This window comes from Salvia splendens, chromosome 6 (assembly GCF_004379255.2).
Source record: "Salvia splendens isolate huo1 chromosome 6, SspV2, whole genome shotgun sequence".
NCBI classification, from domain to species: domain Eukaryota; kingdom Viridiplantae; phylum Streptophyta; class Magnoliopsida; order Lamiales; family Lamiaceae; genus Salvia; species Salvia splendens.
In genome coordinates, this window is record NC_056037.1 from 8,316,445 (window position 1) to 8,328,460 (window position 12,016).

Consider the following 12,016-nt stretch of genomic DNA (forward strand, 5'->3'; position numbering starts at 1 on the left):
TAAAACTTTGGGCCATCCTTTTTTTGTTTGGGACAAGAGATGAGTAATTCATCTATTTTGGTTATAAAAAAAATTTTACCATCCTTAATTAAGACATTATTTAATTCCCAAGGAACGTGATATAACAAGGGCAATTTGATATTTCATATTTTATTCATAAATTTCATACAAAGTGAACAAGATAGAAGCATTAATAAAAATGGTTTGAGAGGAGATCTAGTATGTTATGATTTATTCATTTAATTAGAGAGATCTATATTTATGAATTTTACTTAATTTATTTATAATGAGTTATATACAAAGAATTTAAATATGAAATAAAATATTATTGCAATGATTGTTAATAAATGACCATTGGTCAATAAAGTAAATTTGATTAAGAAATTTCATTGGTCAATAAAATGATTAAGAGTAGCATTTTAGCGCTCATTTGCAATATTAAGATTGCCAAGATCTAGGAGAGAGAGAACTTGTTCTTATTAATTTAATTGAAATTGAGAAAAGAGAGGCACTGATAGTAAGTTGATCTTAATGGTCCGCCTTGAAAGGTCGAATATTCCATGATAAGACTATAATCACCCAATAGTTTTTGCTTTCATTATTTCTAATTTTTAATTGAATCGGACAATCATTTTTAATACGAAAACAATAAAGAGCATTGAAATTTGAATATGTTGACACCGAAACTTTGGGATATGCCTACGAATTTGGAAATTGTGCTGTATATATCCAAGATACTATTCTCGTAGATAAATTCTCAGTATAAACTTAGTAGTGATGTTAGTCGTTAGGCTTGATATAAAATATACGTAGAAGATGATTATGGACATAGAAATATTTGTTGTAGAAAATATTACTCGTATTTTTTCATGTACATAACAAATATTTTTATACATATATTATGCTTATTTATGGGGATAATACTAGCTTGTTGTTACAGTTGGTACTTGGTAGTCCAAGATTTCTTATTACTTACATGCATAATTAAATAATTTTATGATTATTATCATCAAAATAGTAATATGTGATTAGAAATAAAATTAAAAATCCTTTCCGTTGCCGGGATTTGAACTCGGGTCTCTCAATCCTAACCAACTAGACTACAACGGATTGAATGCCATATAGTTTCATACTTTATACTATATTGTTCTAAATCAGTGTGTTGCAAACAGAATGTTGCATTATTTGTTAAAGATATTGTTAGTGCTTAGTTAAGCAAAAGAGAGTCATCTGCGTCTCTAGTGAGGAACAATCGATATATGTGTTACACGATGAAAACTCATTTCTTGAAAATACTAGTAAGTAACAAAATCTACTTCACCATCTACGACAAGAAAACTATGCAAACCATGCCAAAGAACTAAACTTGCATAGCAGAGTGTGGGATAATTAATGGCTATAACTCAAAAAAATTGAGGATGAACCAAGTTCAGTTTGGTGTCCTCACAAGATATTTACGCGGAAAAACCATGGGAGAACGAACGCTATTACCAGAAAGGCCATCAAGAAGCTACACAAGAGCTGCCCGCTCAACCACCTTCTGCACCCTCCTGTGGGGCTTTGAGACTCCCTCCATTCCTCCATGAACCGGATATCTCCCACCCCGGTGATGTTCTTTGCAGTCTCACTGCATATCTCACACATTCTGCATCCAAGATTGGAAGAAAATCATACTCCATTAAAACAACTTAAGCACAAAATAATGAGCATGAAACTTAGCATTTATCAACTTTGCACAATACTCAAATCATTTTCAAAGCAAACCATGTTTGTGACATATTAGGATGCTCCTCCTATGATAATCAATTATGCTTTGTAGATTCAATAAGTATTCGCCAACAACATAGTCAGTCAAGAGAAAGTCCACATAAGAGATTGTATATTTAAAGTAAAAGAAAGGATGACAAGAATTTGCAAGAAACTTATTTTGATCAACTCATGAAAAAGATTTCAAATTCACACAATCCAAACCAAATGTTTCCAAAATTTTGAATTCCACTTTTTTTCCAAAATCAAGCCTAACCTCTAAGCTCAATCACATGAGTGCACAGGTTTTGAGTTTAATCAAATTGAACAAAACAGGACAATTAATTATCCAACAGGTCAAAAAAGTTGGTCACCTATATCCTCTCACTCTAAACCACGCCTCAGCGCAGCATAAATGAGCAACTCCGAGCTCCCCTTTGCATCCACAGCCAAGCTCGATCAACTCCACCGAATTCTCCCCACTCTCCTTGCCATTCAAATGGCATATCCTACACACTCTCTGATTTTCCACCAAAAACTCATCGCATGTCACGTCGATTACACCCATTTTCGACTTTGCGGCAATTTCACCGGAAATCCTACTCTCCTTATTGCTTGAATTTGATATATCATCGCCCCCGGCTCTCTGATTGATCTCGTGCAGTTGCTCATCCATTAAACACAATAACCAAATTTTTCCAAAAATAACTGTGCATATGTACGAAAGTGGAGAGGTAATCACTGCGGAATTGATATACTGTACTACATTGAAGCAGAATAGTAGCTAGACGTGATTAAAGGGGAAGCTGGAAAAACATATGCGTCTGGTTAGGGGTGGAAATTTGGTTGACGAGATTGACATCATTTACACTTCCTTCAACTCCGTCACTGGACTGCCCAGTTGACTCAACTCTCTCTCTCTCTCTCTAGAATAGTAATGGCGTGTGTAGAGATATCGAAGAGAGCCTTTGACAGTTCCATTCTACTACTACTACATTTTATGAATTAATGCAATATTACTACTTATTTGGTTGGGATTTTACTTTCGGTTTTTGTTGGCGAGATAGCAATTTTGATAGTTAGATATAGTTAGCTTAATAATCACAAAGTATGCCCTTAATGAGTTCAATGACAAAATAAAGTGTAGAAGGATGAGAAAAATAACTCATCATTTTTCCGAGACATATGGTAATATTCAAAGATCTAAATTGTGTAAATTTTAAAAAAATATTACTCCCTCCACCTATAAAAAACAGTCTCGTCATAAGTTTTAAGGTGAAATTGGTAAAATAAGAGAAATAGAAGAAAAAATAGATAGAGAGAGAAGTAAAATTTAAAATCAAAATAGGGTTTAGAGAGTTGAAATTTATTCTCCAAATATTTAGAGATATAAACTAGTAGGGAGTTTGAGTCTTTTCTTTCGGGCGGATCGAGTACTTTTGTGTGTGAGCTATGATGGTATGCCGTGTAACATTATTATGATTGATGGGTGGTCTATTTAGTGAAGTAGTAGTAACAGTACTACCATCCATTTTAGTTTTTGTAGCAAAATATTTGTGGAGATCTTGCTAAAATCAAGGAGAAAATAAGTAATGCAAAAACTCAGTATATAAGCAACATTTTCTTTCACATGTAAAGGACAACTTTAACAAGAAGAAACAGAAAGAGAAACCTACCATTTTTGGTTTATAGGACAGCATCTATTCATACACTCTGATGATATCTTTGCCTGTTATGCATTCTTCCTTGTGGGTAACCAAACATATACACAAAAAGGATCTCTCCTCTTCCAGAAACGCTGCTGCTAGAACACACAGCCGAACAGGCAACTATGTAGGAAAAGGGGAAAAAAACTGCATTGTATGGAAGACACAATCCAGATGAGCTGCAGTGGGATTATTTATTGCCCACCCCCCTTCTGTTCTGGTCCTCGTAGATCCACAGATGCCGTTGGTTCAGCTAACCCCTCTCAGTTAGAGGTGTTACAAACCGTTTTAAGAGTTCTTCAACCCGTTAACTACTATTACTTGCACGTATAATCTATTTTACGTCATTCCATCATAGGATGCAAAGAACTGGAGGCCCATCTGTCTTTTCACATGATCGGGTATCAGCTTGTTGATGAGATCTGGAGAGGCACCAGACAACTATATGCACAGAGGAAGTAAGTTATGTCAGTAGAAGAAAAGATAAACCTTGGAATAACAAAAAAAATTAATAACACCGTCCAATATAGCAAGAGACGGGGTTGTATATATGGGTTTTAAGGCACACAAGTCAAGCACTACCCTCAAATTACCATCAGGAAAAGAATATATTCCAGCTTGGTCCATGTAATTTGTTTTTTATGTGATACCAGACAAGCTTCCTTTCAAAAGAAAATTAATGCCTGATAATATGCTCCGGCTCACTTTAAAGACATACTAGTTTGGATCAATTCTTTACCAAAAATGCAAGATGATGATAGAATATTCACGCACCTCCTGTTTGAAGTTGAACAGAGGCGGCAATGGGCGACCATTTGGTAACCGTGCATTAGGTTCCCGCAGCTCATCAAAGAAAGGATGGGCACATGCTTCAAGCTACACAAAGAAGCATCAATTTAAAGGATATGCATACAACGGCATAATTTGGAAAGCATGTAGGCAGCGAATCGCATCAAATATGAAACCAAGAATCAGATAATATTTACTTCAACCAAGACCACATCATTTTTCCAAACAGACTGCAAAAAATATAGAAGAAACTCACTGCAGTGCAACGAAGATTTGGAGAGTATTGCAGCAACCTGGAAGTAAGATCTATTGCTTCTGGAGGCATTCTTTTGTGAAATACCTGAAGTCGCCATGGGTAAGTCAGGTCAACATACAACATATGGAAAGTATGCAATGTTGAATCATGATCCTCACAAGAAAACTTTCAAAGGTAGAACAAAGACCAAAGAGTGATTACATGCACTATACATCAGCATCTGCACTATTCAACAGGACTACCAGCATAACTTAGATTCCTCAAAAGTGTTTTTCCTTATCCCATTCCTCCCCTGGGTTGGATAATGTGCATGATTGTGCACGTTTAAGCTTAACTAAGGGGATTGCAAAAGGAGACTTATTCTTGTATTGAAATTTGAGGTTGTAGGGGCCATAGCTAGACATTACTTTATTTGTACATTGTAGCATATAGGTATAGCACCATTGAACAGCAGATCCTCTTTGATTCACCAAGGTTTCCATCATGACAATCCAAAGCAACACATTCTTGAGACAAACTTAGCAATTGAATTGATATTGACCAGTCTTTGCTAAGCTCAGTACAACTCAGACCAAATGCATTATTGAGCACAATGATGTCAATGACCAATGCATCATCATTTGAGCACAAAGATGGGTAAACAGGTGAATAAATGTCAAAGATTTGACTTCGCCACCTTTGAAGCTCAGCACTCTAATTATGAGAAAGCATAATGCAACTCTAGTATGTATTTAATCCATGCTACCCTTCCCATTCTTCTCAACCTTCCCCAACTCAGGTATGCCAATTCTAGATTACCGAATTTCAGCAGGTGAAAAGCACTGTAAGAGTCCAAACAGTATCAGAGATTGCAACAGGCAATGGAGAACAAGAAAAAAACCACAATATATAGCTCCAACAATGGATCATACAAAACTTGAAATGTTGAAGGTATACCTTGTGCCAAGGGTGTGCTTTAATTTGGGGAAATCTAAAATCATTGTAGTTTGGATTCATACAACGGATTTCTTCACGTGTTGGAGTTCCAAGTACCTTAAAGAGAAAACAATATATCTCAGGAGATAAGTTAATGCATGACATGCCCTCTGAAATAATGACCTAATGATACCTTAATGACTTCTACAAGCTGGCCCACGGCATTTTCCCCAGGAAACAAAGGCTACACATTGCACAATATATACTATTAGGTCAAGTGAACATACTAATAGCCAATGAAGGTGACAAGCATCTGCGTATATCAAAATTAGCAAGGCAACTCACTTGACCCAGAAGAAGCTCAGCAAGGACACAACCAGCTGACCAGATATCAATGGAAGTAGTGTATTCAGTTGCACCAAAAATGAGTTCAGGAGCCCGATAAAATCGAGAACAAATGTACGATATGTTTGCTTCACCTCTTACCTATAAATAAAAGTCAAGCAATCATAACTACAAGAAGAAACATTTGAGTTGCAAATAACTTCAGTAAAAAGAATCAATATGGAAGCTAAGAAGCTAACGTCCTCCATTTATCTCCAAATCATAAGAAGCTCCAAAAAGATCACTTACTAATACTTTTGCACTTCCGAAATCACAAATCTTGACAATATGGGTGGCTGGATCGACCTACAGGGATGGAGAAAGCAATATCAATATTAATACCACTCATTTTCTTCTATATGTGAGTGAAAAGTCTACTCATCCCTACCAAGACATTTTGGGGCTTCAAGTCTCTGTGGCAGACACCAGCAACAGAATGCATGTAAGCCAACCCTCTGAAAATCTGCATAATATATCTTAATTATCGTGTTGGAAAACAAAGAACCAGTAAACTTGAAAGAACTTTATAAGAAGTTATTTTACTTACTTGGTAAGTGTAAAGTTTCACGTAGATGAGTGGCATTTTCTGGTTTGCATCACTATAATGCTTCAGAACACGAAACATACTTTCTGGAACATACTCCATAACTAAATTGAGAAAAAGCTCATTTTGACTTGTAGTTGAGAAGAAACAATGCTTCAAGGAAACAATGTTCGGGTGATCCATAGTCCGCATAAGCTGCAGCTCACGATTTTTATATCTTCTGTCTTGCAAGACCTTTTTTATAGCCACAGTCTCTCCAGTTTCAATGCATTTTGCCTAAAGTAAAATAACATATAGCAAATAAGTTTCTTGAGAACTTACAACAAGAAATAGGAAACTAGCACTAGTGGCCTATAGATGTAAATACCTGAAAAACAATTCCAAAGGAACCGGTCCCTACAACTCGCTCTGCCATGTAACTAACTGTCTGCATAGTACAAAAAAAAAAGAAATTAGAAACTCCATAAACCAAGGTTTTCTTCTTCCTAGGTTTTTTCTCATTGCAGAGAAATTGAGGTATAAGAACCAATTTTAATCTCTTCGCCCTTGTCTTTGCCAGTTCATCCCAAACTTCTATTTGATTCACTTACAGGTCACTAAAGATCGCCCTTAATTTCAAGAGCTAGACTTGACAGCTCAAGATTCTTCGCTATACTCTAACTATGTCAAGCCTGTTTGCTTCAACCCAAATGGCCAGCATCCCAACTTAAGTAAAATTAAGCTGTACTTATTAACTCATTCAGTCATGACTCGAGGCCAACAATCAGACGATAGGTTTACCTGCTTAGGTTCCCCATTCTTTCCCCCTATGGTGGTCGAAATTATGTGACCAGTAACTGTGCCATTCCCATCCATCACTGGAGCAGACATCTCCTGTATAAATGATAAATGCTCATATTAGAAGAGAAACCACATTACTCTACTGGTACTAAAGATCAGCTATGAAAGAACTTCCTATAGATATGCACATTTTGCTAGAATACACAATCTAGCAGATCATGTAGCAAAGTACAAATATGTACTTTAGCAAAGATCAAGAACATAATTCAGGAAATAATGCAAAACCGTTAATTTGCAATCCACTCACTAAATCAGCCAGCAGGAACTTCCAATAAGCCAGCAATGTTGCGGCTTAAGGCATCCACATATTCCAAGGTCATAGAAACTTAATAAAACTAAAGTAGATAAACATAAAATAACTTTCTATAAACCTAACACTAGATAAAGGATCAATCTAACCGGAGAGGAAATTCAAATGAAATAAAATACTCTTAGCTCGTCTAAAATTGATAACCTAGGCAAATTATAAAACTGAAGATTTCCAAAGACACAAGAAGAACAGAGAGAAGAGCTACGGCAGAACGATTACAAGCAATAATAACCTCAAGCACCAAAACTATAAAAATCAGCTAAATTAAACGCCGGAGTTAACTGATTGAGAAAAATTAAATAAATAAGTGAAATGCAGATCTACCGTTTCCGGAACTATGACTTAAGAAAATAGAAGATCTAACATAGTGCGGTATTTAGAAATCAATCTACAATTAGCACAATCTTCCGCTAAGAACGAAAAAAAGTGGGAAAAAAAATAACCTTATCGTCGGCCATACAGCAGAATTCCCGCAAGCAAATTGAAAGGCGAAAGCCTAAAAAAATTACGTAGAACGTAAAACGAGATTTCAACTTTGCGATCTGCGCAGCATTTTTGCGTTGATGATTGAGAGGTTATGATTGTCGGTAGAGAAAAGGAAAAGAAGATCACAATTAGAGAGAGAGAGAGAGGCGTGGTTAGAGGGTGGTGGTGGTGGTGGTGGGGTAGGGATGCCGGGTCCCACAAACCAAACAGCATCCCATGTGATTACAGCTCTCGCAATTCCTCTTTCCCCTCTCTCTTTTGCTGACTCTGTTTTCTTCTTTTTCTTTTCGTTATGGATATAATTAATTGGGTGGAAAACCACCTCGCTTCACAAGTTCGCAACAATTAGATTACTGATCAAATCAGTGACCATTATTAATTGCGGTAGTTATACTTCCGGTTTGCAGGAGAGCAGTAGATGGGCCTGGTTTGCTATCTATTAATTTTGAGCCCATGGTTTTCTTCTATAAAGCCCAATAACTATTTAACATAATTATTCTTCGGATGTAACTTTTCTCCTTAAAATCCCACCTCTATAAACTTAATAATAAACGTTCATAGTACTCTGGTAGTTTATGGCCCAGTAATTAATTTTAAAATATATAAAAAAATAGTTTGAATACATATGGCCCAGTTATTATATTTATATAGGAAATCTGTAATATTATTTATTGAGTTAGAAGTTGATGAAAAATAATACTCCATTTTTTAAAAGTTTAATGATATTAGGTGTCAATAATACTTTTTAAATTTAGCTCATTACTTGTGATCTTTTCATATTCTCTCTCTCTGCAATCTATTGCAAGTTATGTACTTGCGTTTTAAGTTTAAATTTGTTAAGACACAATGATGGTATCATAGTATTGGTATTTGATTTGATGAAGCAAGTATTTGGAGTGGAAATGAGTATGGGTTGTTGTTGGTCTTGACAAGGGAGCTTTAGAGTATGAATCTTCATGCAAGTTGCGGCAGTGATGTCAAACTACGGTGACTAATTATGCAATAATAGCGCTATTCAGTGGAGACTATAAACGAGAAGCAAATGACTAACTAGCATCGTGCCACATTGGCAGACACATTTGACTTTCTTAATGAACACATTTAGATATGTATTTGTATAAATATGCTTAATTATACATGGATAATAATATGTACGAGGATGTCCATGAATTTATTCATACATCGTGTGTTTTTTCTCTTTCATGCCATCCATTCCTCATTTTTTGTTTCCATCTCCTCAAATAGCATTTTTCTTTATTAAGTACTACTCTATTTCCTTTTTCTCAAGCCATTTGCACTATATTTCATTTGTTTACTGTTTCCAAGTATTTGCACTAATATTTTTTTTTGAAAAAAATATTTTCTTTCCTATTTTATATTTTAATATTTCTCATGTTTTATCTCTCTCTATAATCTTTCAGCATAAATTTCTTTATTCTCATTTAAAAAAATGAAATGGTACAAATAGCTTTAGTCATGTAAAGTACCTTTGGTGGATCGTGGAATATTGTATCACTTCAGAATTTAAGGTTTAACGAACAACAGAAAATCTGATATTCACCTTTACAAATGCAATAGTAAAATATAAAAACCTTATTTATAAGATTGAACTACACAAATGGTCCCTGAACTATGCAATTTGGATGTAAATGATACTTAAACTTTAAAAATATCATGGGTAGTCCCTGAACTAAGGTATAATCACATTTTTTATACTTTTTCACTATTAATCACAATTTTGCACCAAAAATGCCCCCAAGGCATGAAGGACATTTTTGGACTTTCATATCTAGGTAATAGATTTGATATTTTCTTTATTTTTCTCTCTAGTACTAAATATGATATTTTCTTATAGTTTGAGTATCTAAAATGATATTATTCACTTCACTTTTTCAATCACTTTATGTCATATCTTCTTTTTATCTCTTTCTCTAAAAATTTTAGGAAGTAAAAAATTAAAAATTAAAAATAGTATGAAATTCTTAAATATATTAATTATAAAAATCAAAATTATAAATTTAATAATAAAAATAATTTGTAGCAAAATTTCATTTTGATTGTGATTTGATTATTTTTTTAATATTAAAAATTATTTTTTTAATTAAAACTAAATTCTTAATTTTCAATTAATCATAATATTTAATGTTAAAAAATTATTGAACCAGAATCAAATTAAATTTAGCTAAAATTTATTTTGATAATTAAATATATAATTTAAAATTTTATTCCATATTTAAGAATTTCATAGTGTATTTTTTTATTTTAATTGTTTACTTCCTAAAATTTTAGAGAAAGAGAGAGAAAGAAGATATGAGTGATTGAAAACAGTGAAGGGAATAATATCATTTTAGATACTCAAACTACAAGAAAATATCATATTTAGTACTAGAGTGAAAGAAGATATGACATAAAGTGATTGAAAAAAGTGAAGTGATAATATCATTTTAGATACTCAAACTATAAGAAAATATCATATTTAGTACTAGAGAGAAAGATAAAGAAAATATCAAATCTATTACCTAGATATGAAAGTAAAAAAATACCCTTCATGCATTGGGGGCATTTTTGGTGCAAAATTATGATGAATAGTGAAAAAGTATAAAAAATATAATTATGCTTTAGTTAAAGGACTACCCACGATATTTTTAAAATTTAAGTGTCATTTGTGTGCAAAACGCATAGTTTAAGGACCATTTGCACAGTTGACTCTATTTATAAAGTAAAAACCTCACGTCTGTTAACGAACGTCATATAATGATTAAATTTTGAGGGTTATCCTTGATTTTTCTTATGGCAATCGAGTCGAAAAAAATTAGTCCTATGGATTTGAAATTCGAACAGTAGCACGGCTTGGTCTAAATGAAATTTATGTGTCCAAATTATAATAAGGGTATCCAAAATATAAACTTAATGAAAAATAAATAATTTTCATGAACCAAATAAATATGACTGTTTTGAAAGGGATTTTGGTGACTTGGATTTCAGCAGATTTAATAAACTTCTTTGTTTCTTAGAATCTGAGTAGTATATTTAATTTAAAAATCTTAAAAGTATTAAAGTCGAGATTAATTACGGTAATAAATGAAATTAGCAATAATTGGATTCAAACGGCACGTGGCAGAGTAGATATTTCCGCAGGACACGTTTTGGTGGCCAAATACGCCGTCTGTGACCCCACGACGTTTACTACTTGGAAACTTCTTCAATTTCGATTTGGATATCATCTCTCTCTCTCTCTCTCTCTCTCTCCACTCAACTTGATTAAAATTTGAATCAACCACTACTCTCGCTCTTGAGACTCAAATATGTGCGGCGGCGGAGACGACGACGATTGCAGATGCCGTCCCTTGGGTTTTCTCCTCGGCCTCCCCTTCGCCTTCGTCGCGCTCATCCTCTCCCTCGTCGGCGTCGTTATCTGGATCGTCGGGTACCTCTCTCTCTCTCTCTCTCTCTCTCCGGCTAATTTGCTCAAATTTAGGTGGATAAGATTAATTGAGTTAAAAAAATGGGTAATACTACTATATGATAGTGAGATCGTGGATTTATGGTGTGTGAATTGTTGAATGCAGGATTTTGTTGAGCATCGTGTGTCCGTGTTGCCTGTGCGTGACGGTGATCGTAGAATTAGCGTTGGCGCTCATTAAGGCTCCGTTTTCTGTGATCAAGTGGTTCACCAAGCAGATTCCTTGTTAGATATTTTGCTGTATTTTTATTTAATTTCCGTGATTATATGTTTAATTTGCAGTAGCAGACATTGAATTTGAATGTTCCTACTATTGATTCATCACATTAAATTTGATTTTTGTGTTGTGTTTGTATTTGTATTTGTATTTGGGTCTCTTTCTCCTCTCTCGCTCTACAATTGATTGCTCACTTACTACTCCAATAATGGTTTCATGAATTTAGTAAACTCGAAACTAGATATGATCTAGCTGTAGTACAACTGTATGTATGATTCTAGATGTTATGATTGCGTAAATTTTCTCCAACCATATCATAAACTCCTTTGTCTCATTAGAGCATTCACAGTGGGACGGATG

At 34.3% G+C, this 12,016-nt stretch overlaps 2 protein-coding genes across 4 annotated transcripts in view; both read right to left on the reverse strand.

Annotated features, from left to right (window-relative positions):
* The window catches only part of LOC121808211 (E3 ubiquitin-protein ligase MARCHF8-like), a 3,440-nt gene extending 741 nt beyond the window's left edge, over window positions 1-2,699 (reverse strand). The window contains exons 1-2 of one of the 2 annotated variants that reach the window (XM_042208603.1): window positions 2,121-2,699; window positions 1,259-1,645 (exon numbers count right to left, since the gene is read on the reverse strand). In XM_042208603.1, the coding sequence (XP_042064537.1) occupies window positions 1,444-1,645; window positions 2,121-2,422 (504 nt within the window). In that variant the 5' untranslated portion in view covers window positions 2,423-2,699 and the 3' untranslated portion in view covers window positions 1,259-1,443. Of the gene's footprint in view, window positions 1-1,258; window positions 1,646-2,120 lie in introns of those variants that run through there. The other variant, XM_042208604.1, reaches the window with a different exon arrangement.
* Window positions 2,700-3,354: 655 nt separating this feature from the next.
* LOC121808170 (shaggy-related protein kinase eta) lies at window positions 3,355-8,245 on the reverse strand. 2 transcript variants are annotated; one of them, XM_042208551.1, is made up of 12 exons: window positions 7,934-8,245; window positions 7,121-7,213; window positions 6,708-6,767; window positions 6,344-6,616; window positions 6,185-6,259; window positions 6,046-6,102; window positions 5,758-5,898; window positions 5,606-5,656; window positions 5,434-5,529; window positions 4,535-4,581; window positions 4,227-4,328; window positions 3,355-3,893 (listed from the first exon to the last, which is right to left on the reverse strand). In XM_042208551.1, exons 1-12 carry the CDS (start codon window positions 7,946-7,948, stop codon window positions 3,857-3,859), a joined length of 1,047 nt encoding a protein of 348 aa, XP_042064485.1. In that variant the 5' UTR covers window positions 7,949-8,245; the 3' UTR covers window positions 3,355-3,856. The 2 variants fall into 2 exon arrangements, with proteins under 2 accessions (XP_042064485.1, XP_042064484.1); XM_042208550.1 differs by having other exon boundaries at window positions 4,498-4,581; window positions 7,934-8,241.
* Between the last annotated feature and the right edge of the window lie 3,771 nt (window positions 8,246-12,016).